Source organism: Parasteatoda tepidariorum, chromosome 1, assembly GCF_982258835.1.
Source record: "Parasteatoda tepidariorum strain Cologne lab strain chromosome 1, Ptep-v5.0, whole genome shotgun sequence".
In the NCBI taxonomy this organism is placed as follows: domain Eukaryota; kingdom Metazoa; phylum Arthropoda; class Arachnida; order Araneae; family Theridiidae; genus Parasteatoda; species Parasteatoda tepidariorum.
The window spans coordinates 74,266,426-74,291,225 of NC_141755.1; the positions used below are offsets into that span (position 1 = coordinate 74,266,426).

A 24,800-nucleotide genomic window follows, 5' to 3' on the forward strand; every position below is an offset into this window, starting at 1 on the left:
AAACATAAAATATTTACCACTAAAATATATTGGTTTCATGCTTTCACTTTTTATGTATTAGATAAAACTAAGTATTCAATAGGTCATTCAAGGATATAAAGGATCACTCAGTAATTATTGATTCATAGAATTGGAATTATGGAATTTGAGTCAAATTGTTTTTATTTTATGTTCATTAAATTCTAGATGGAAAGTTTCTGATAAAAAATGGGAGTCCAATCATATTATATGATGATTATCGTTGATTTCAATTTTCTGACTGTGCAAAGTTATTCTCGGTTATGTTAAATTATTAAAGTAGAATGGAACATAAAGACTGAAAATTTTTTCCGCAGTCCTTTGTAATTTTATATTATGTTATTTTTAGTATAATTGTACAGATATATTTTGTAACGGGGAAGTAAAGCCTTATCATCTGTGACATAATAATAATATAACTTTTTTCTTGCCTCATTCTACGGAATTCAAGCGTTTGTGGTAATTTTAAAACTCAAGCTACATCGTAGAAGGGAAATTATTGATACAGTATCTACATAAACCACATTTTTTGCTGAGACATGTGGACCACTGCACTGCCGCGTTGCGTGATGTAACCAGGGTCCTCAGAAAACTAAAAACTGGTAGCAACATTTTTAAAAGAGCATTCGAGAACTCACCTCATTAGCTTTCTAATTATTTAAAAAAAATATCAGAGAATCTCTGCGAAGTAGTTCTATTCTCCGCATATTTAATTTTATGTATTAATTTTGAAATTTAAGAACCAGTTTTTAGGTTTCTGAGAGTGCAGGCCAGCTTAGCATAGCAGATGCATTCATGCCTACTTAAAAACGATCGTAGAGAAAGACTTTGTTGAGTGGTAGCAAAAGGATAATAAAATTAGGAGATCAGTTGTGGGACAGGGGATAGAGCACTTGCCTCCCAATGAGGCGAACCAGTTTCAAATTCCGGCAATGGCTGGTTGATTCGAATTTTGCACCCGGCTAGCGCTGACCACAGTGTTGAGGTCAGAGTTGGCCGTTGATTACAGTAATCGATTACAACTGTAATTGATTACAGATAATTACAGCTATGTAATCAATTACTTGTAATCACGATTACAAGTAATCAATTACTTGTAATCGTGATTACAACTTTCAAAAAATTTTGATTACAGCTGTAATCATGATTACAATTTTGATTACAGTAATCAATTACTTGTAATCACGATTACAAGTAATCAATTACTTGTAATCGTGATTACAACTTTCAAAAAATTTTGATTACAGCTGTAATCATGATTACAATTTTGATTACAGTAATCAATTACTTGTAATCATGATTACAAGTAATTGCGATTACAAGTAATCACAACAAAAACGATTACAAGTAATTATGATTACAAGTAATCAAAATATATGATTACATGTAATCATGATTACATGTAATTTGATTACATGTAATTGTGATTACTTGTAATCAGACTATACGATTACAAGTTATTATGATTGTATACTATAGTCATATTTTTTATGTAAGTATTCATGTGTTTACATATTTTTATGTACATAGAATGTACGCACGCACGAACGTACAATTTGCGATTCCTATACATACAATGTATGCACAAACGTTGTTTGTACGCACAATATTCATAATTATATTGTAATAAACTTAATGCAATACGCATATGCTTAGTACATATAATTATACATTTATGATACATATACGCATGTATGTTAGTTTGTACAAAAAGGCAATGTTTTGTATCTTTGTATACATAGACTATGTATGTATGAACGTATATGAAAATAATGTTTATGCGTTTGCATGCTTTTATGTACTTAAGCGCATATATTGTATAAATTTACGATGATAGCACGTATATACAATGTACGTTTGTGTATAAAATTGTACGTATTTGCGTACAATATGTAAAAATGTTATTTAAAGGTACAATATATGCACATAGTTGCGTAAATAAAATGCGTACATGTATACATGCATATTTATATGTACATCGATATATGTGCACGCAAAGTATGTACTTATGTACAACTTACGTATGTACTTGTATAACTACATACTTTGTTAATACTTATGCGCATGTAATGCATGGATGTACAAAAAAATAGTTATATGCACAATGTATGCATGTGCATAAAACGTATACATGTACATAATTACAAGTAATGCACAAATACGTGCGTACATTTAAATATATGTAATTACAATATACACATACATTGTGCATACATTAAAAAAATTTATATGAGTAAAGTTATTGAAATTTGTTTTAAAATTATTCTAAGGTATATTAAACTCGACCTCATATTTTTTAGAAAGCAAACGATAATTTTATTTGGAATTTCTAAATATTAATTCCACACATAAAATTTACCGTTTTTCTTACCATTTAAAACATTTCTATGAATCATCCATTATGTTATAAAAAAAATAAATCTGTATTGTCAAACATTTCATGAAAATACCTGAAAATAATTTTTTATTCAGAGAATTTCAAAATGATATAGAACAATTAAAGCTGAAAACTAAATTTAAATATCGTTTGATTTTGTCATTTAAATTGCTTGAGTCATTAAAAGTTAACTTACATGCATTTTATTTATTGCATTGTACACATATTTAGACATAAATGTAATGTACATATGTATACGTGTAATGTATGTACGCATGTACAATGTATGTACATACATTCATGTATTGTACGTGCATATATAGTACATATGGATATGCATACATGGAACATACGTGTATTGTACATGTGTGGATACATTCATTGTACATATATACATTGTACCATATGCATAGATAGGGATAGCACGCATGTACACATGTAAAATTTGTACAAAGAATTATGCCCAATATATTTATGCACATACGTACTGTATATGTATACACATATGTACATTATATGAACATTATATGCTTATTTCATCATATGTACATTATATGAATATACATCTGTACGCTATATGTATATACATCTGTACGCTATAAGTATATACATCTGTACAATATATACATCTCAAATGTGTGTATGTACGTACGTTATGCATGTCGAATACATGTATGAATATATGTGAAATATAAATACGCCCAATGTACGTACAATAGTTCACAAATGCATTATGCATATTTGGATACTTACATTGAGCATGAACATATTATGTACATGTACATAAATACACTGGACATGCATATCATGTACATGTATACATACATATATTGTACATCCTACAGATATACCTATATTGTACATGCATACATATATTGTACTGTTCATAAATAAATTGCACATACATGCATGGGACATACATTGTACAGACAATGTATGTATGTTCGTACAAACACAAGTACTTGTATATACATGCGTACATGAACATAGATATACATTTTACATACACAAATATTTGCTTAAAATGCATATATTCATTGTGTATAAATGTACATGCCTACATTGTTTGCACATACATACGTAATTATTATCTATATACATACGTACATATATTTTTTACCTGCAATATAAGTGTATGTACATGTGTGTGATACTAAAATGTCTGAACATATGCACTAGATAAAATCATATGTACATACATTTCAGTTACATTCATTTGTACGTATACAGATACGTACAAAATGCAGTACATGTTAATACGTGCAAAATGTATCATTATAAAATACATTCTACTATCTACTGTAAAATATAATCATTTATAAGAATACAATAGTCTTGTAATCGTGTAATTAGATTACATGTAATCATAATTACATGTAATCAAATTACATGTAATCAAATTACATGTAATCAAATTACATGTAATCATATATTTTGATTACTTGTAATCATAATTACTTGTAATCGTTTTTGTTGTGATTACTTGTAATCGCAATTACTTGTAATCATGATTACAAGTAATTGATTACTGTAATCAAAATTGTAATCATGATTACAGCTGTAATCAAAATTTTTTTAAAATTGTAATCATGATTACAAGTAATTGATTACTGTAATCGACTATGTAATCATGATTACAGCTGTAATCAAACTTTGTAATCACGATTACAAGTAATTGATTACTGTAATCAATATTGTAATCATGATTACAGCTGTAATCAAAATTTTTGAAAATTGTAATCATGATTACAAGTAATTGATTACTGTAATCAAAAAATGTAATCGATTACATTTTTGGCCAACTCTGGTTGAGGTAAAATATCCTCGGTGATAGACAAATCATTGGTTAATGTCCCTCTTCAATCAGGCTTACAGTGGGAGTTTTTCTTGATATTCTTCTTCATGTAACGCAAATCTAGTTTCATCAAAAAGTCCCCCACGAAGTCAAATTTCTCCCAATACTTGATCCATGAGTTCCTTAGTTCTTCTTTTGCTAACTCTGATTTAAAATGAATTTTCAACTTTAGCAAAAAGACGCAAATGTATTAAGTGATCCTATAATAATGTTGAAAAATGTTATCAATTGACGAAATAAATCTGTCTTTGCTTCGTAATTTCAAGATTTATAATAATTTAAAGTTAAGCTATTGCTCAATCAATTTCTTCGGATATACTCATACCATTCTTTTGAAAATACTTATGCAATATTTTTGGATATACTTATTCCTTTTCTTAGACGTACTCTTATCATTGTTTTTGATACATTTAGTCCTATTTTGTAAATTTTTTTGTTGCTATAATTGAACAATTTATTTCATTAGTTTTGTCCTCGTATTGGATTCATTCGTTAATTCCTTCCGGTACGTCGGAAAATATTGATCAATAATATTGATTGCGGTCAAAATTTTTCATGATTTTTAAAATTCGGTTGTTACTTGAAAAAAAGAAGAAAAATAACAATAATAATTTTAAATTGGATTGCAGTTACATTTGTTGTTAACTATTCCTATTTAAAGCTTTTCAGGAAAATTTCAACTACATTATTTAAATATCAGTTATTGGAATATTTTAAAGTTATTTAAATTATTAAGCATGATACCAGATTTGAAAAGAAAAATTTGAATTAATTTATACTTCGGTTCGTTTAGTCATAACCAAAATATGCTACATTTATTTTCATATAACAAACAGAAGGAGGAAAGTAAAGATATCCTATTGGAGAGAAGTAAGATTGGAGTTAAGATATCCTAAGAGGAAAGTAATATTCTTAGTAAATTAGTGTGTTTCTATTCAAAATCTATTTGTAGCCCAGTCCATATCTAACTTTCATTTCTCACTTTTTAAGTATAATGATTAAAAACAGTAGTAATGAATTTTTTGGAAGGTTGAGGTACACCTGGATAACTCGGAATAACATTGCAATCCACTGTCATGACCCACGTTTTCCCTCTCTGAGATTTTCTAACAATAATTTTTTTAAAAAGGTAAATTTTTGAATGTTTTTTCAGAAACTTCATTGCTAGTTTCTTAGTGTTTCTGATGATGCCAGTTATCTAATAATAGATAGTTATTCGAGGTTTACGAAATACAGTATTTTTGTAATTATATAAAATATTGATTTTAGAGTTTGTATAAAATAATGAAAATATATTTGTAAACCCTATACATTTTAGAAAACGGGGATTTTAAAGTCGGTTAATCTGTAATATTAGGGGGACCAGAAAGTAATGTCTTTTTGGTGCATTTGATATTTCGTATCAAGATTTTATTTTTAATCAATAATATATTCTCCCTCATTAGTAACAACCTCTCAATGCCAGATAGAAAATGAATCGACATGGATCGAAAAGGAATGAATTGGCTTTTAAGACTAACGAACATTTAATGGGCAGGAAAAACGACATTAATTTCCAGTCCCCCTATTACTTTCAAATCTTAACTTATATTTCTGACAAAATGCAACATTTCAAATATTGCTGAAATAAAGACAAGGGCTACAAGACAGTTTTTCTTATAATTGTTTCGTAAGTGTTATAATTAGATTGACAGCATCTAATTTATTGTTGAAAGCACGCCATGGAATATAAATCATGATAATTAAAATTATAAGAATCGAATTTGTTTTTGCAACATAACTATAAATTTTAAATAAAGTTTAATTTTCCAAATTTTAAATCTTAATAGCATGACTGCAGAAAACTCTCCACCTATAATCATTTCCCTTCCAGTTATTTTCGCTAAACTAAATTACAATTCTACAAAAAATTTCTTTAATTTCTACATGAAGTAACTCGAAAATTAAAGAGCGCATCAATAAAATTTTGATATTACAAAATTTCAGCCAATCGTTTTTAAGTTTTGAAAATGAGAAGCACATTCGAAACAAAAATTTTTCAAACTGCATTGTTGGAGACAATAACTTTTTTGAAATCGACTTTTTTATACAACGATTAACGGTAGGACGATTTTATGTATATATTCATTTTAGAACTTCTCTGTCTCTTAAAGTCTCATTTTTAGGTTATACAAACCATAATTTTAGTTCCTTGGGTTGGTGGGGAACTGAGTATGTTTATGTCGTTTAATTTTAAAAGTGATGTAAAGTGCTTATATGAACTGTCAAATTATTACATAATTTTTTTTTAATATATTACGTTTAATTATGTTATTTTTACCTTTTTCTCTCCTTCATCAAGCATAACGATGTATTCATGAAACAAAAATATCGCTATTTTGTTAATTTGATTAAATATTTGATCTACAGTTGAATCAGACAATAGGCTTCATTTCAGAATATTTAAAATTGTTTCTAGATCTTAATTGCGAAAAACTTACAGCGAGTCAATTTAATTTTTAGATAAAAATCTCTTAGCACATCTATTGTGTGATTTGGATAAATATCGTCTTTAATTTCCAAAGTTCATTTTTTAATAAATTTATACAAATTTATTTTTATTTCTTTTAAATTTTTTAGTAAATATCTAAAGTAACTGATTTATCATATTTTATAGTTTCAACTAAATTTATGAAGAACAGTTGCATTTGATATTTTATTTTCCATTAGTGCTTAAATGTTAGAAAACCGCATTTATTGCAAAATACGGGGATTTAAGAAAGTTACTAAAAATTGGAATGTCATATTCCCTAATTTTTAGGAAATTTGAAGGGGGGGGGGGAATGAATTATTTGTAGTTAATTCTTATAAACGTACTTCCCACGTCAAAACCTTATAGACAAAATTGGCGAATAGCTCAGTTATACATCACCAAAGAATTAAAAATAGAAAAAAAAATGATTATGATTGCAGCATAATAAGAAATATTTTATTCACTTTGTGTGTAATACCAATTCCGATAAAATTTTGGAATTCTTGGATTTAAAAAAGAAGCTCTTTAAAGTCATTTGTGCAAAAGGAGTATGTGCACAGTGAAGAACCAGTTTAATCACTCCGCTCCCCTTTTAGCTTCCAGGCATAGAATGGTTTAGTCTCTTGTACCCCCTTGCTCCCATCCCCCCCTTTCAAGGAGGATTGTAAACATTTTTCTTCAGAAAAATGCTCAGCTAATAAAAATAATTTATATATATTATTATTTCCATGATATTTAATGAAAACATAATATCTGAAGAATGAAATTTTTTTTTATCTAGATTTAAACACAGGCAATTAGGAGCCATATTTTCATCACAGATATTTCTTAAATTATTATTTAAGAAATATTTTAACATTTTTAACTGCTGTATAATGTAATAAGGCAGAATTTAAACACTATTATACAACTCCTGAAGTAGTTAAAATCAAGTAAAACGATCAAATATATTATTTAAATAACTACCATTGTAGCGCATGGCAGATAAGTAGGAAATACTATTCGATTGTAAAATTAAAACCCAAGATTTTTAATAATGTAAACAATGTGCATAAGCAGTAAAATAATCCAAAAGAATAAAGTGTGCTTGTAAACTTTAAAAAGGTAGTTCTTAGAAAAACGCGTTTGACATCTAGCATAAGAATATTCTTTTATAAAATTGATAGTTTTTAATGAAAAGATAAGCTCATCAACTAAAAATCTTAAAACGATCGATAAAATTAAAAGAAAAAGATAAGTATATCATGCGTAGGCAGAAAATCTCATGTATAGTAATTTTTGTTAGCAAGCAATATTTTTTTTGAAACACAAAATATTTGCAACTAAAATATATTGGTTTCATGCTCTCACTTATTATGTATTAGATAAAACTAAATGTTCAATAGATCATTCAGGGATATGAAAGATCACTCAGTTATTTTGGAATTATAGAATTGGACTTATGGAATTTGAATTAAATTTTTATTTTATTTTATGTTCAGTAAATTCGAGATGGAAAGTTTCTGATGAAAAAATGGGAAGCCATTCATATTATACGGTGACCATTGCTGATTTCAAATGTCTTACACTGCAAAGTTGTTTTTGGTTAATGCTGAATTATGAAAGAAAAATAGAACATAAATACTGAAAATTTTTTCTCTCGCCCCTTGTAATTTTACATTATGTTATTTGCAGCATAATTGCACAAATATATTTCGTAAAGAAGAAGTAAAGCGTTATCATCTGTGTCATAATAATATAAATATACATATATATCTTTGTCTCATTCTATGAAATTATGAAATTCAAGCATTTATGTTAATTTTGAAACTTAAATTATGTCTTAGGAAAGAAATTATTCATATATTATCTACATAAACCACATTTTTTGCAGAGGTATGTGGACCACTGCACTGCGGCTTTGCGTAAGGTGACCAGGTTCTTTAGAAAATTAAAAACCGGTAGCAATCTTTTTAAACGAGCATTCGAGAACTCACATCTTTATCTTTCCAATTATTTACAAAAAATAATTAGAGAACCTTTGCTAAGTATTTTTGTTCCATCTAATTTTGCTCTATTTGATTAGTAAGAATATTTAATTTCATGCACTAATTTTGAAATTTTAGAACCAGTTTTTAGCTTTCTAAGGGCGTAGACCAGATTAGCATAGCAGATGCATTCATGGCTCTTTAAAAATGATAATTGAGAAAAACTTTACTTAGTGGTAGCAAAAGGGTAATTAAATTAGGAGAGCAGTTGGGGTCAGGGGATAGAACGATTGCCACCCAATGAGGTGAACCAGGTTCGAATGCCGGCAATGCCTGGTAGATTTCAATTTTGCACTCGGCTCGCACCGACCTCAGAGCTGAGTTAATATCCTCAGTGGTAGACGGATTATGGGTTAAAGTCCCCTTGCAATTAGTCCAACTGCGAGAGGTTTTCGTGGTTTTCCTCATCATCTAACGCAAAAGCGGTCTAGTTACTTCAAAAAGCCCTTCACGAAATAAAATTTCTCACAAAACTTGATCCATCCTTAGAGGGATCCATCCTTGAGTTCCTTAGTCTTCTGGTTTGGGTTAAAAATTGGAAGGATATGGAGATGGTAGACGTATACCCTACATTGGGTCGGCTGTTCATCGACTGTTAAAAAAAAAAATTAAGAATATTATTCCTAATTTAAGTTATGTAACCTTCATAGAAATACCGTCCAACCAACAGATATATATATATAAAATCTGTTCGATCTGATCGATTCTCTCATCAACCCCTATTACTTCTACGCATTCATTTTTGCTATGCTACCGCATCAAATTAAAAAAATAATTATGAAAGTATCCCGAATTTCTTTTTTAAATCCTCTATAAATGAAATTCCCACATTAATTTTATTTATGTAACAATTTCTAATTTTATTTTTTTTGAAATTTAAATGTAATAAATTTGTTTGATTATTTACTCCAATTTATCTACTTAATTTGTTGCTACTATAAAAATATTTTAAATGTTTTTCGCTGAAGAAAAAGTGTAGAAATAGTGCGAAAAATGACTCTCTAATGTTGCTCAACTATTTTGCATGTTTTTCAACTATTTATTATTCTAGTTAATAGGAAGTAGTTATACTTAAAAAATATTTATAAGCAAATATAACTTAATTATCGTTTATTGATTGTAAACCGATAACATGCTTATCAAAAAATGTAGCGTAATTAGATAACATCATGAGAAATTATAATAAAGGGACCCCACCTTCAGCTTTTATTTTATGTCTTTGATTTTATATTTTTGACTGCTTGTGAGAGTTCAAAAAGTTGGAAATATCTTCAATAAATTTATATTAAATACCTCTGTAATCAAAATAGAACCGAATAAAGATACCTTCAAACGAGATAAGAAAAAAGTAGGATCTTGATTTTTATTATTGCCGAGCATTATTGCCGAGCATTAGTTAATATTAGAGCATTTTCAGTTAGTTTGCGATTTTAAAATTAATTTAAATTAAAGTCTGATGGAAAAAATATCACTAACAAAGCCTTAAAGTATAAGTTAATATCATATGGATGATTAGTCACTAATCTTAATAAAATTAGACACTCCTCATTATCCCTTAAAAAAGCTCAATTAGCCGCGAGTAATTAAGGTCCGCGATTGGCTGTGTGTATTGTAGATCCTCGATTAGCTGTGTGTATTGTAGGTCCTCGATTAGCTGTGTGTATTGTAGGTCCTCGATTAGCTGTGTGTTTTGTAGGTCCACGATTGGCTGTGTGTATTGTAGGTCCTCGCTTGGCTGTATGTATTGCAGGCTGTGTGTACGAAAGTTTTTCACTAAGTTCTTTAAAATAATAAAGTTCTAGTTTGAAGAAAATATCTAAAACTGATTTCCAGCTTAATCTCAATTAGAATCCATTTAAAAAGCAAAAAGCTTAATCGTTTTTTTTATTTAGAATAATTTATTTCGAATATTAAATTTAATTACAAAATATGTTTAATTTTATTTTTTTTCGAACGTATAGTTCTAATAAGTTCTAATTAATAATAGAGACTTAAATAATATTTTAGTCCTAAGAAAATGTCAGATATAAATTTTTAAAAGCTTCTAATGTAATCACTAGATTATTTTATCAACAAAATAAAAATAATTCGATTACAATTTATTAAAAGAAGTCTTATCATACAAGAAAATTAAGAAAATGGTTTTCTTCGAAACGCGTGTAAACATTAAAATATGTGTAAGGCGAATTTTTAAAAAGCTGTTATTTTGAAAGGTAATTCATGTTAAAATCATCTGAATTTAACAGAAAAAAATAATTTAAAAAAGGAGAGCTTTTTAAGATAACAATTTAACATTAAATGACTGCATTTTAATTAATAATGACTAGCTAACGGTATTATTTTTCATTAACATGTTCATCGCTATAAACATACAAATACTTTCAGAGAAATAAAAGTAAAGAAAATCATTAATTTCTCTTAAAATTGCGTGAAAACGTTTCTATGCATTTCTTACATACCAAAAAAGCTACTAAGGAAAAGTTACTAGTTAATATGGATATGATAATATTTCAAATAGAAACGATTCCTATACATTAACTGATAATAGATTATTCCTATACATTAACTGATGAACTTTCATCTACATTTATCTGATAAAAATGAAATGAAATCAGTTAACATCGTACGTAAATATGTTTTAAGCATTTCCTTTATTTGTTTCATGCTTATTCGTTAAATACGAAAAAGACCGGTGTGTGTGTTTCCGAGTAGGCGGTTTTTAAGTGCAAACGAGGACCCCCGCTGAACGTGTGGTTTTATCGACCAACCGAGGACGTCGTTTTTGCATGCATACACACTTCGACTCGGCTCTTTATACACAACTTTGATAAATGCTGCCAATCGAGGACAAAATTAGATTTTGCTAAAAATTTTTCTGGGACTATTTCATGACCCCCTGAGTACGAAAATACCATTTTCTAACCGAGGACGTCCTCGGTTGGCACGAGGTCCTCGTTCGACGGTGAAATTGCCTATGTGTGTCCTCGTTTGCCGGCCCTTGCCAACACACACAGGTATGCATATATATACTGGTGTGCAAAACTTAAGCAACAAGTGGTTTTTCGGCCACAGCTCCCCAACAAAGTATAAGAAAGCCATGAAATTGCAGTATAATATGCACATAATTCAGTAGAAAGATTATTTGTATGCAAATTTTAGAAATAAAACGTCGTAGGTGATGTAAGCGTAAGTAAACCTTGTGGGTCGGCGCGCGCAGGTCAAAGCTGTGATAAAAGGATGAAGAGCACCGTAGTTAAAGACATTCGCTGCAAGTACAAGTGATTTGTTTGTGAAACATGTCTTCAAGAAATCATTTAGACGACTTTACTCGAGGAAGAAGGATTGGGAAGCTTGAGGAGGGGCGTAGTGTGACCAGTGTAACCGAAGAGTTCGGGATCAACAAATGTGTTGTTTCTCGTGCTTAGAATGCCTTTAAAACTACTGGTACAGCTGTTCGGAAGGTTGGTGGTGGCCGTTCAAGGAAAACAACACCAAGAGATGACCGTTACATTGTCCTCCAGGCGAAAAGAAACCATTTTCAGTCAGCGAGCGCCATATCTCAGCAAATGTGCACAGCCACAGGACGACAAGTATCAAGATTTACAGTGGCCAAACGCCTCCACAAAGGTGGCTTATTTGCTAGACGTCCTGAACGCTGCATACCTTTAAAAGTTAGCCATCGGCGGCACCGTTTAGAGTGGTGCAGAGAACACGAAACCTGGACACCTCATCAATGGAGTCGCGTCCTCTTCACAGATGAGAGTCTTTTTGGTGCTACAAGCGATTCTCAACGTCAGTAGATCTGGAGAGAGGTTGGAGCTCGATTTCATCCCAATGTTGTTGTTAATTTACGTCGCACTAGAGCTGCACAATGGGCTATTGGCGACGGTCTGGGAAACATCCCGGAGGATGATCCGAAGACATGCCATCACAATTTTGATCCTCTGCGGAGGGGATGGCACCCCCGCTTCGGTAGCCCGACGACCTGCGCGCGAAGTCGAGCACTTTACGTTAGCACAGTTTAACGAGGACCAATACCGCACACCCTTGGTTCCTACGCAGACTGATCCAAGTGGTCACCCACCCGCACACTGACCGTAGCCAGTGATGCTTGACTTCGGTGATCTGCTGGGAACCGTGTCTTAACGATCAGTCCACTGCGGGACATTTCATCCCAATAACATCGCGGAAAGAGATCGTTACGGTGGTCCTGGAGTTGTCGTCTGGGATGGCATTATGTTGAACGGGTGGACTGAGCTTCAAATCTTCGACCGAGATTCTGTAACTGGAGACCGCTACTGCAATGAGGTAATCCTACCCCATGTGCGTCTGTTCCGAGGGGCCATTGCTCCAGACTTCATTTTTATGGATGACAATGCCCGGCCACACAGTACTGCTAATGTTCAAGAGCTACTGGAAAGTGAAGATATCACACGAATGAACTTGCCAGCTTACTCTCCAGATCCATAGAGCACGTGTGGGATGCATTAGGGAGACGTCTTGCGACACGACAGTATCCTCCTGGTAACACCCATCAGCTGAAAGATGCGTTAAAGGAGGAATGGAGACGTTTACCCCAAGAACTCCTGGATAATCTGGTGCTTAGCATGGAGAGACGATGCCAAGCAACAATTACAGTAAGGGGAGGGTATATCCCATACTAGGGAACATCTGCCAGTTGTACTTACGCTTCTTCAGGCAATCATGTGTAACGCCACTATATGTCAAATAAAGCCTTTTTTTGTTCCATACCCTACTTTAAGCTTTATATTCATTTCTGCGCCATTATTCTTGTACCATCGTTTAAGTACAAATTAATGTACATCATATTCAAATTTCATGTCAATCGGATGATTTCTTGTAGAGTTATGACAAAAAACGCACTTATATATATATATATATATATATATATATATATATATATATATATATATATGTGTGTGTGTGTTGCACACGCCATGCAGCGCACCTGTAGTTAAGCAGACTCCCTCTACATTCACTCACTGAACGGCTACGAGGAGAGAGCTCATTAAGATATTCAAATTTCATGTCAATCGGATGATTTCTTGTAGAGTTATGACAAAAAACGCACTTATATATATATATATATATGTGTGTGTGTTGCACACGCCATGCAGCGCACCTGTAGTTAAGCAGACTCCCTCTACATTCACTCACTGAACGGCTAAGAGGAGAGAGCTCATTAAGATGTTCCAGCTCTAATTATTTTGTATTTCCATTTAAGTGTTTTTTGTCATAATAAAAGCTTTAAAACGCAACCCTAGACTGCTTTGAAGCTTCATCGACACTCCCCGTCCGTAACACACACATATATATATAACGTCGTTGCCGAGTGGAAGGATTAAAACAGGTCATAGGTCGGGAAGGAGGGTACAAAATTTATTTATTAATTATTAGACAAGAGCAGTCATGAGAGTGAGTGAAAGTGCACACGAAAAGTTGCTCCTTGGTTATATGTTAGGGAAAATCTTGCAAAGTAAAATCCGTAAAATGTCTTAATTTAGGGAAAGAGGGAAATCTTAGTAGTTGCTATTGGTTTATGAGATAGATCGAACGTTTACCACACAAGAGCAAAGGGAAAAATGTCCTGCTCTTAATTAAATGCATACTTGAGCCAAAAATAGATTTAAGAACAGGATGTGGCTTTTAAAAGTGTGAGAAAGTATTTCAAATAGAATAATTAATTAGGAATAAAGTAGGAGTTGTTTTATAGCAAAGAAACTAACATAAAAAGATTAATTGAAGCTTTTTATGTTACATCCCCCTTCGCCAAAATTGTCTAATTAGAATCCAAAAATTTTGAAATTATCCATTTGCAAAATCTTCCCTATGGTATAGAAGTACAAATAAAATAACCAAATTTGTAATGGTAACAATATATAAAAGTAATATAAATTATAAAACATTTACATATGTTCTCATTGTAAAAATTTTAACACAATTAAAAACCTGTAGTAGCTTTATCAGCAAATTTAAAATTTTCATTTTCAACAGTTTTTTTTTTCTGAATTAACAGCTTTTTCAATTTCAAAAGTATTTTGTTTAAAGATCACAACACAGCTTTTTCACTATAAGAATTCTTCATAAAAACACTATTTAAGTTAACTCTTCAATCATGATGACAAAAATTTATAAACATTTGTTAGAAATGTGTAATTTAAAATGTAAAACACAAAAAACATTTTTACTGGAAAAATTTCAATCTGAAATTAGATTTGAGTGTTGTTTACCTTTTTTGAAAACAAAATAGAATAAAAAAATGACACAGTGGTTGTTATTGTCAAGTCCAAGATTTCAGTTTTGTCTTTATTTCACTTAATTTATTATTTACCTTACATATTTATCACTTTAATATCAAAATATCGACAAAAAATTTTTATTTTATTTTACCTATTTTTTTTTATGTCCAAAATTTGCCTTTCTGTAAAATTTTTTATTTTCCTTTTCTCTCTTATTTTTCTTTCTACTTTCTTTTCTTTCTACTTTCTTTATATTTATTTATACTTTTTCTTTATTGGTATTTTTATTGCAATCATTAACCAGAATTTCAGGAAAAATGTGTGGGGACAAATTGCTTTTATAATCAGAAAAGGTGATCAGTCTTCTCAGATTTTACTTTACAACCCGTTTAACACAATTTATCGCTAATTGAAATCCAAAACAAAGCTTTCAAATTTAATATGGTATTAAGGTAAATCAGCTTTTAAAATTTGACTGACCTAGCTATTTTCCTTATTTTTAATCTGAAGTGCAAGTTTGGTTTATTTGCAAATTACCTTTTATTTTTTTTTTCATTTATATCTTTCATTCTTTCTTTTTGGACATAATTTTTTTTTTTTTTTTTTTTTCAAAAATTTTAGTTCGGATATTTTTTAAAGTAATTTTTGTGCAGAGATCTTAATTGATAATTTAAATTGTCGCAATTAGGAAATTCAAATATTTTCATTTCTATTTCTTACGTGTTTTTGAAGTGTATTTGGTTACTAAATTTTTCAATTTGTGTTTGATCATTTTCCTATCTGTATGCTGGAATTAAAGTTCAGAAATAAAGAAACGATTTGTTTATGGAAATTACTGAGCTAGAACAGAGCTATGAGTTAATTACCAACGTTGGACTAAAGGCATTAATGTCTGATTGTACTTCAATTTAAATTCTAAACACAAATATTTTATTCATTTTTCCAAATTATTTGTGTGAGTTTTAACATTTCTTGATTTAATTTTTTTCACAGCGTAATTGCATTCATATATTAAAATTGAATTTCAATAATTATTGTAGTTGCAGTACGAAGAGAAAAATATTTAAATAGCATTTTCATCTTTAACCCTAATCACTGTAAAACAAAAATATAATTTCTACTACTCAAAAAATCATAGAAGCTGTAACACATAAAACAATAAATTTGAAAATAATTTCTCGAAACATTTCTTATGACAATCAATTCACTGAAAATAAAAATTTCAAGAAAAAAATTTCAACAGTAAATACGATTAATATATAAAAAGTAGTTTCACTTTGAAACATCAAATATGGGAAAAAATTAAAATCATAATCATTTAAGAAATTGTTTTATGAGAATTGTAAAATAAAATAAACTCAAAGGATACGTGAAAATGTTCGAATTAGTCCAAGATATTTTGAAAATCACAACATCAGAGATGAGAGTGCGTTGAAATTCCGTGAACACAATTCCAAAACCAAAGACGAGAGCTGCTAGGGAAAAAATTTGTTTCTTCGTTAAGATGAATCGTAAATTAACACCAATAGTGACGGAGAAATTGAAGCTTATTTTTCTTTTGAATGTCGAACATCTAAGGAGACCATCGTAAATTATTCCGGGGTGTGAAAACAATTCATCGACGATAAGATCCAGCTCAGCACTTAAGAGTGGTAAAATCAACGCTTTCTCAAAGGGATAGGGTTTCAATAAAACATTTTAATTATCAGGAATTCGATGCAGTTATTCTTTTTAGTCCAAGGAAGGAAATTGAAGCTCAGTTTTCTAGTAGTCTCAGGAACGTAGACAAAATATGCAGCTTAGACATATGGAAAACCGATGATCGTTTTGTTCCACTGTGCGTAGGTATCATTTATAATAAACAAAAAGTTTTGAAGAGTTTATTTTTTTTGATGAAGATACTGGATGAATTAATTATTACCATAAGTTGAAGAAGAATTTGACTGCTTATTTACTAACTGTTCATTTGAATAAATGATTTGAAGTTATTCCATATTTTTGATGTACCCTCTTCCGAAGTTGATTTATTTATTTTCAAATGAGATATTTAATATCTTTAATGTACCGTACGAACTGTACCCCTTCCCGATCGTACAATCCTGGCGACTTATAACGTCGTTGCCGAGTGGAAGGATTAAAACAGGTCATAGGTCGGGAAGGAGGGTACAAAATTTATTTATTAATTATTAGACAAGAGCAGTCATGAGAGTGAGTGAAAGTGCACACGAAAAGTTGCGCTCCTTGGTTATATGTTAGGGAAAATCTTGCAAAGTAAAATCCGTAAAATGTCTTAATTTAGGGAAAGAGGGATATCTTAGTAGTTGCTATTGGTTTATGAGATAGATCAAACGTTTCCCACACAAGAGCAAAGGGAAAAATGTCCTGCTCTTAATTAAATGCATACTTGAGCCAAAAATAGATTTAAGAACAGGATGTGGCTTTTAAAAGTGTGAGAAAGTATTTCAAATAGAATAATTAATTAGGAATAAAGTAGGAGTTGTTTTATAGCAAAGAAACTAACATAAAAAGATTAATTGAAGCTTTTTATGTTACATACATATATATATATATATATATATATATGTATATATATATTTGTATGTAATATATATATATATATATATATATATATATATATATATATATATATATATATATATATATATATATATATATATATATGTATATATATATATATGTATGTAATATATATATATATGTATGTAATATATATATATATATATATATATATATATATATATATATATATATATATATATATATATAAAAATTTTTTCTGTGCACCACAAAAAAGTTTTCTTTAATTTTAACTGCTACAGCACTTTATTTTTGGATTTACGACTTTAATGTTTAACTCACTCCGTAGTTTCGAAATTTGGATCGAAACCTAAAAGACAAGAGAACTCTTGGATCAAGCATTAGGGCAATAGCATTCGTGTTGGTTTTTTTTTTATTGAACTGATCTGCATTTGCGTTACATAGTGATGAAACTCAAATGATTGTAAAATTGTGTAGGGGTCCCTCTTTTATTGGTTGGAAGAAACAAAGAAAATAATAATAAAAAAAAAATACCAAAAGGAACCACCAGGAAATATCACCTTGTTAGTAATTATATGGATTTAACTGCTCGTAGAATTCAGGATGATGCATCAAAATTTAGTATAATTAAGCATTGAAAGAAATGTTAGTATTTGAACGATATTAGATATATTTTTTTTAAATTTAATTAATGCATAAGGATTAATTTAAAGTTTACGGATAGGAACTGTCCTCACTTCATGCTATTTGACAGACTCACTTTCAGCAGCTCTAAAAATTTTCTAAATATCGAGAATTACATTTATTTTATACGGATTTCTTCTTCTTCTATAGCTCTACAGCCCTTTGCGAACGCTAGCCTGTTTCACAATTCTATTCCATACAGTCCTCTGTTTTGACATCTCCCTCCACCTATGGATCTAATATTGTACAAATAATATTTCTTCGACAAATTGTATTTTAAAAAATTAGTACTTTCTAAGCCTGGTCCCTAGGCGACGTATCCCGTTTTGTCCGACTATCCCGATTTATCCAACTCTCCCCTACTTTTTAAAATCCTTGATTTCAAAATTAATTGACAGAAAAATTATTTGAGCAAGTTTTAGGGCCTGCTAAAATTTTCAGATTTATTTAATATTAGACTTTTAATTGAATAAAATTGTGGGGTAAATTTCGAATTCAAAGATCAAAATTTTAACATTGGTATGAGTAGGAAATTCTGCAGGAGTTACTCATTTTGAACAACCCATGTTCAAATTACAGTCCACCGTATCAACGAGGATGAAAGTAACAGAACTGGAAAAAAAAGGGTGCAGTGAAAAACTTCTCAGGAGTGACCGTCCTCTATTCTGTGAATAAATTAATAAGAGTGATAATCTAAAGAACTATCGTCATTAGATTTTCAAAATAATCACATCCTGTATTAATAATAAAAATAAAACACATTAAAAACAACTGCTCAAACATTTTTTTTAAACATAATCCAGGAACTTCAGAGATTTTTTTTATGACTTATTCTCCTTCCACCTTATGAAAATTTTGTTGAATTTGATTTTACCCCCAAAATGAGAAAATACCAACAACTTAATTTGTAATGTGACTCAATGATTTCAGTGCACTGCTTTTATGCTTGAATCACTCATTTCTAAAACATATTTAAAGCTCTAGCCTACAGGAATTGCAATTGAATCAATCGTAATGTACAGTATACTATCTGGTTATCATCCCACTTAGCCACCCTTTAATTGTGTTGTTTCTTGCACCTGTAGTAGGTACATTTTAATGCTAGGAAAATAAAAAAAAAGAGCAAGAAAGCTGTGTATTGGTTGTTTACAAAGGATTGTCTTTTCTCTCTCAGAGGTTTTGTTAAGTTTATGAAATAACAAGTCCGTGCTTTTAAAAACACAGTCTCTTACAGACAGTCTCGTACAGAAGTTCCACTGTATTTTTTATCTCCTAATTGCATTTTATTTTAATATTTTTTTCCTTAATAGTACAATGAATGAACAATGATAAAATTATTTAAAATGAAATTGGATGGGTAATGAAAGAATAATACTACTTCTTTAAAAATTTGTTTATCAAATACACCAAGAAAAAAAAAAACAATTACAAATATATATTTTATTGTCACATAACAAGGCAAAATTTTAAAAAAAAGATTTATTCAGTTTACATTTAGATGGTATTAATATACAATAAATTTGAAAATTAAATCACAATCCAATTATTTAACTTCCATGATAAAATAACCAATTATGACAAGATACAAATATACCCACATATAACCTTTAATTTTAAGGATGTAACGAATTGTACAGATACAGTAACTGACATTAACTTTTTAAAATACATAGACTTATTTGTAATTTTTAAGTTAAATTGTGATTCTTTACTTCTCGGGAGAATAAGAGTACAGTCTTTATACAATAAAAGTAAAGCAAATTAAACTTGACAAAATAATAACATTAGAGTAATATCTACAAGAGCAAAATGTAAATTGTCAGCAAGAGGAATTTTTACATATATTTTTCCTCTACGAAGAATATATAACATTTCCTGTGAAGGTGTAGGATTAAATTAAGTGCTTTACATTTCATGGGCGTCATCATACTTCAAATTTACATTAGTAAACTTATAAAGGCCCTATTTAAAAATAAATAAAAAATATTAGCTTTTATTTTAAATTTTCTAATAAATGAAAGCATAATAGTCATACATTGCAAGTTAATTAAAATTAACATAATTTTTAGTCTGCTTCATTTGTTATCTAGAGTGAGTACTCTACGGTATTTCTTTCATTTCTTTTATATTCTTGTTGATTATTTTTACATAATGATCAAATATGGTTATAAAATGATGGAACAGCAGCTTAACTTCTTAGGAGCAGAAAAATCAGCTGCTATGAAAATTTAAATAGTATGTTCACACTCAACTCCTTCCCCAAAAAAAATGCAATCGGCAGATTTTGCAACTAGTCTACGCATTTGATATATTTTAAAATAAATATTTTAAAGCTTGAATTTTACCACATTATTTTTAAAAAAGAACTATTGTAAAGAAAAAAAAACATACTTGGATGTTCAATTATTGCAATTTTAAATTTATTGTATTTGTACTAAACCATACTTTTTTTTTGATTTTATAATATATTTACATACTTTAAAAAGACAGCATTACTTACTGCAAATAAATATTTTAGGATTAGTATTCCACTTAGCTAATTTTAAAATTTAACTTTACCAAACATAATTTTATTTACATGCAAATTTTAAAACAAAATCAATTTTTAGCAATGTAGAAGCAAAAGAGAGACATTGCCACGATCAACTTTTCACAGTTATGCAGGAGCCAGATAATTTTAAGGAGCATTATCAATTAATATTTCATTATTCAACTGATGATGTTCAGTTTTTCAATAAAATTTGCTCAAAATATTCTAAAAATTCAAGAAATTGTAATGTGTTTAGGACCGCAACATATTGCGTAAAAATAATTTATTCATTGATATATGCAGGAATGCGATTCTTTGCCGAATTTCACAAATTCACGGACTTCTGGGAGTCAATAATTCATATTCCCGCAAAATTTACTAAGAGTTCCACAAATCCAACATTTAAATTTCATTACTCATGCAATATCTCGTTAACAAGCTATTTATATCACCCTTACCAGCACCCTCTTTAGAAGAGCATCCAAATTCTGAGATTTTGTCGTAAATACAGGTAGTTTTATCACCAATCTTTTTACAGTTTTTTTGCCCAAATTCTTTTGTCTTTTTTGGTGCAAAAAAGGAATAATATAATTTTTAATATATACATTCCTTTATGTGTTGATAAGAAAAATTTTATAAGAAACATCCTTTCTCGCTTTAAATTTTATTTTTCTTTAATGCACAAAAATGAATCTTTTACTTATCTTCTATGTACAAAAAGAATTAAGTACTAAAAAAATTTTACTCATCAGAAAAAAAAAAATTTAACTTAATTTCTTTTAACAATCACATGACTATAAGCATGAAAGATGTATTTAATAACAAAAAAGGCTCGCTGTTTTTAAAAAAATAAAAAATAAGTGTTTCAAAATATTTTTTTCTCTCTTTTTTAAATAGATATTCAAAAACTTCGTAGCAACATGATTAAAAATATTATAATTTGGGATTGAAATAGATATAAGCTAATACAGAATTATCAAAAGAAGTTAAAATAAACATTTTTAGCTGTATATTACCATGCATAATTCTAGAAGATACAATAACCGCTGATATAAACTTTTTTAGTTTATTTTTTTCATAACTGTCGTTGAACAGCCGATCCAATTTTTTTTTTGGGTTTACAACTGCTAATGCAGTCTTGTAAATTTGAACTCAATCCTAAAAACAAGGGAACTCCTGGCTGGATCAAGTATTGGGAGAAATTTGCTTCCGAGGAGCACATTTTGATGGAACTAACCCACATTTGCGTTTTATGGAGAGGAAAACTTTTGGAAATCATTTTTTTTTCTTTCTTGATATTCAAATGTTTTACCTTTAACTGTATATTTATCTCTTTAGTATGACCTAAGCTCTCTATGATTAAATCATCTCTGTTTTACTATCCTTGCCATTAACCATACTAAAGAAGAACAATTTTATTTTATTTTAAATTATATAACCATCATTGAAGAGTCGATCCTATTCAGAAGGCCTGGGAAAACCTGGATCAATTATTGGGAGAAATTTGTCCTTGCGGAGGATTTTTTGATGGAACTAACCGGCTTAAAGTTACATGGAGAAAAAAACCATAAAAACCTCCCACAGTTAGCCTGACAGCAAGGGGACTCCTAAATCATGATCCATCTACAGGGGTAATTGTGAGCCCAAGTCAAAATTCCGGAAAATTTCTTGTGTTAAAAAGAAAACAGGTTAAATTGAAAAATTAGAAAAAAATTTAAACAAGGTTTTTTTTCTTCCTTTTTCTCAATATTTCTTTGTTTACTTAAAATATGTTTAAAATTTTACACATACCTATACCATTTACACATACCTATGATGACTTGGAGAAGTAATTATAATTCACAAATAGGTCTTTCTTTCTTGAGTTTTATGATTATAACAACTATTTACTATGATTATTACAACTACTTAAATATTAATCACGAATATAAGCTTATAAAGTATCTCTCTGGCTCTCCCTTACAAACAAATAAAATAAACTGTGTTTTTAAGTTCCACCTTTGAAAATTTGATTTCCGGAAATTTCTTTGATCAATAATTTTTTGAAACGTCTGGACCATCGATCTCCGGAAACTTCCCGATCATTGTTAGCGAAAATTCCGGAAATCCGGATTTTTTTCCGGTGCACTATCAGCCCTGCATCTACCACTAAGGATTTTTTACGTCAGTGCTGTGGTCGGTGCAAGCCGGATGCGGAATTTGTATTGACCAGCCAACGCAGGGATTCGTACGCAGTTCACCTAATAGAAATGTGAACCTCTACCCAGAGTCATCACGCCTTTTTTTAGTTAATTAATAAAATTATGATAGTTACCCTCATTTTCTTTTCAGCCCTTTTGACCAAAATCATCCATAAACTGTTCTAGCTTGATTAGATCGCTCTCATTTACAGTAGGTTTAGCCTGCCAGAGTGATCTTTTCATGTCCCACTAGAACAAAATAAAATGTAATGTAAATGAGTGTCGCATTGCTTGCTTAAAACAATGAAAAAAAATCATTTATTTAAGTACCTAAAAATAAAAAAATAGATTAACATAATTTATTAAGATTTGACAGTGTTTTCATCATAGAAAAAAAATGGGTGAGAATTTCTCACCCTTTCTCAAAAACAGGGTGAGATTTCAGAAAGTTAAGTGAGATTTCTAAAAACTGAAAAAATACAAATAGACTTGAAAAAAAAATTTCTTTCATTATAATACATTTTTAACGTCTTCTATTTTTTTAAAGCATTGAATATTCTTGCTGCATCACCATAGAAGATTTTGCCTTTACTAGGTATTTGTCCATCTTACATTAGTGCATAAAAAATTTGAACGTCTTACATGAAAAAACCTTACCTGCGGTAAACACGTGGTTGCAGAGAAATGTGTTCTGAAAGGGGTTCCGTGGTTCGGAGAGGTTGTGTTCTGTTGCTCGAAAAAGTTCTGAACAATACTGGTAAATAGGGAATCTAGATAACGGGGCAAATGTTGAAAATAATGAAAGATCCAGGAAGAAAAGTGAAATGGATTTTATTCTAAATGGCGTAATTTGAAGCTTTTTCCAAAATGCGAGAAATTCGCGAATTTTGAAATTGATTTATAGAATGCGCGAATTTCTCGCGGTAATCATTTTTTAATGCGAGAAAAGAAAAAAATATGCGAGATTCTCGCGTTCTCGCGCTGTAGTGAAAACACTGTAAAAAGAATTAACCCTTTTTATACACTTTGCTTAAAATTGACCAATGTAAAGATAAGAGATAAAAAAATTTCAAATGACTGCTATTAGACATCTTTTTTTATATTTTGTATATTTTTATAAGAACGCATTTTTAAATATTTATCCGAATGCATTAATGTGTTTCTAAGTCATATTTCAGAGCTTAAAAATCACTAATTTGTTATGAATTTATTAAAATATTTTTTTGTACAGTAAAACTAACATTTATTTATGTTTTATTTATAAGAGATTGAATTGAGTGGGTGGAAAAGGAATAAATAAAATTATTAAATTGCCATTAAATGAAAGGTTAACAACAATGCATTGTTTTAAAATATTTCTTTAACACGTTCAGGCCGGGGTGACCTACCGGTGGGTCACGCTAGATTGTCTCATCGGGCTGCGCACAGGAGTAAAAACTGGTAACAAATAAATTTCATTTTTTAGTTTTTTTCCGGGAATAATAAAAATCCATAACTACCAATTGTTTTTAACGGATGCAATTGTTATATTGAAATGCTTCTTCGCCGTGATAAATTTCCTTACAGTGAATTGTTATTGTTGAGAATAGATTAACTCCTCCCGAATATTATCTAATATTGAAATAGTTTTTCTACCAGTATTTTCTCTTTTCCGTCCCGCTTTCAGGCGCAACACCCGGCGTGAACGTGTTAAAAAATCGAAAATGAACTAAGTTATTTAGGTTTATGAAGTGATTCCAATAAAATAAGGAAAAAAAATTGGTGCAAGGGATGGTAGAACTAAATAAAGTGAAAATTT

General features: G+C 29.9%; 2 protein-coding genes and 1 long non-coding RNA gene across 5 annotated transcripts in view; 1 reads left to right on the plus strand and 2 right to left on the minus strand.

Moving 5' to 3' along the window:
* The window catches only part of LOC122270320 (vacuolar protein sorting-associated protein 4), a 123,845-nt gene that overhangs the window by 49,170 nt on the left and 49,875 nt on the right, over positions 1-24,800 (minus strand). The window lies entirely within an intron of this gene.
* LOC147816523 (uncharacterized) overlaps positions 1-24,800 on the plus strand; it is a 127,233-nt gene that overhangs the window by 18,589 nt on the left and 83,844 nt on the right. The window lies entirely within an intron of this gene.
* Positions 19,718-24,800, minus strand: part of LOC107445340 (vacuolar protein sorting-associated protein 4B) — a 54,961-nt gene continuing 49,878 nt past the window's right edge. For all 3 annotated transcript variants that reach the window (XM_087166888.1, XM_087166889.1, XM_087166884.1), the window contains 2 exons: positions 23,137-23,251; positions 19,718-20,254 (listed from right to left, as the gene is read on the minus strand). In XM_087166888.1, the coding sequence (XP_087023014.1) occupies positions 23,150-23,251 (102 nt within the window). In that variant the 3' untranslated portion in view covers positions 19,718-20,254; positions 23,137-23,149. The remainder of the gene's footprint in view (positions 20,255-23,136; positions 23,252-24,800) is intronic.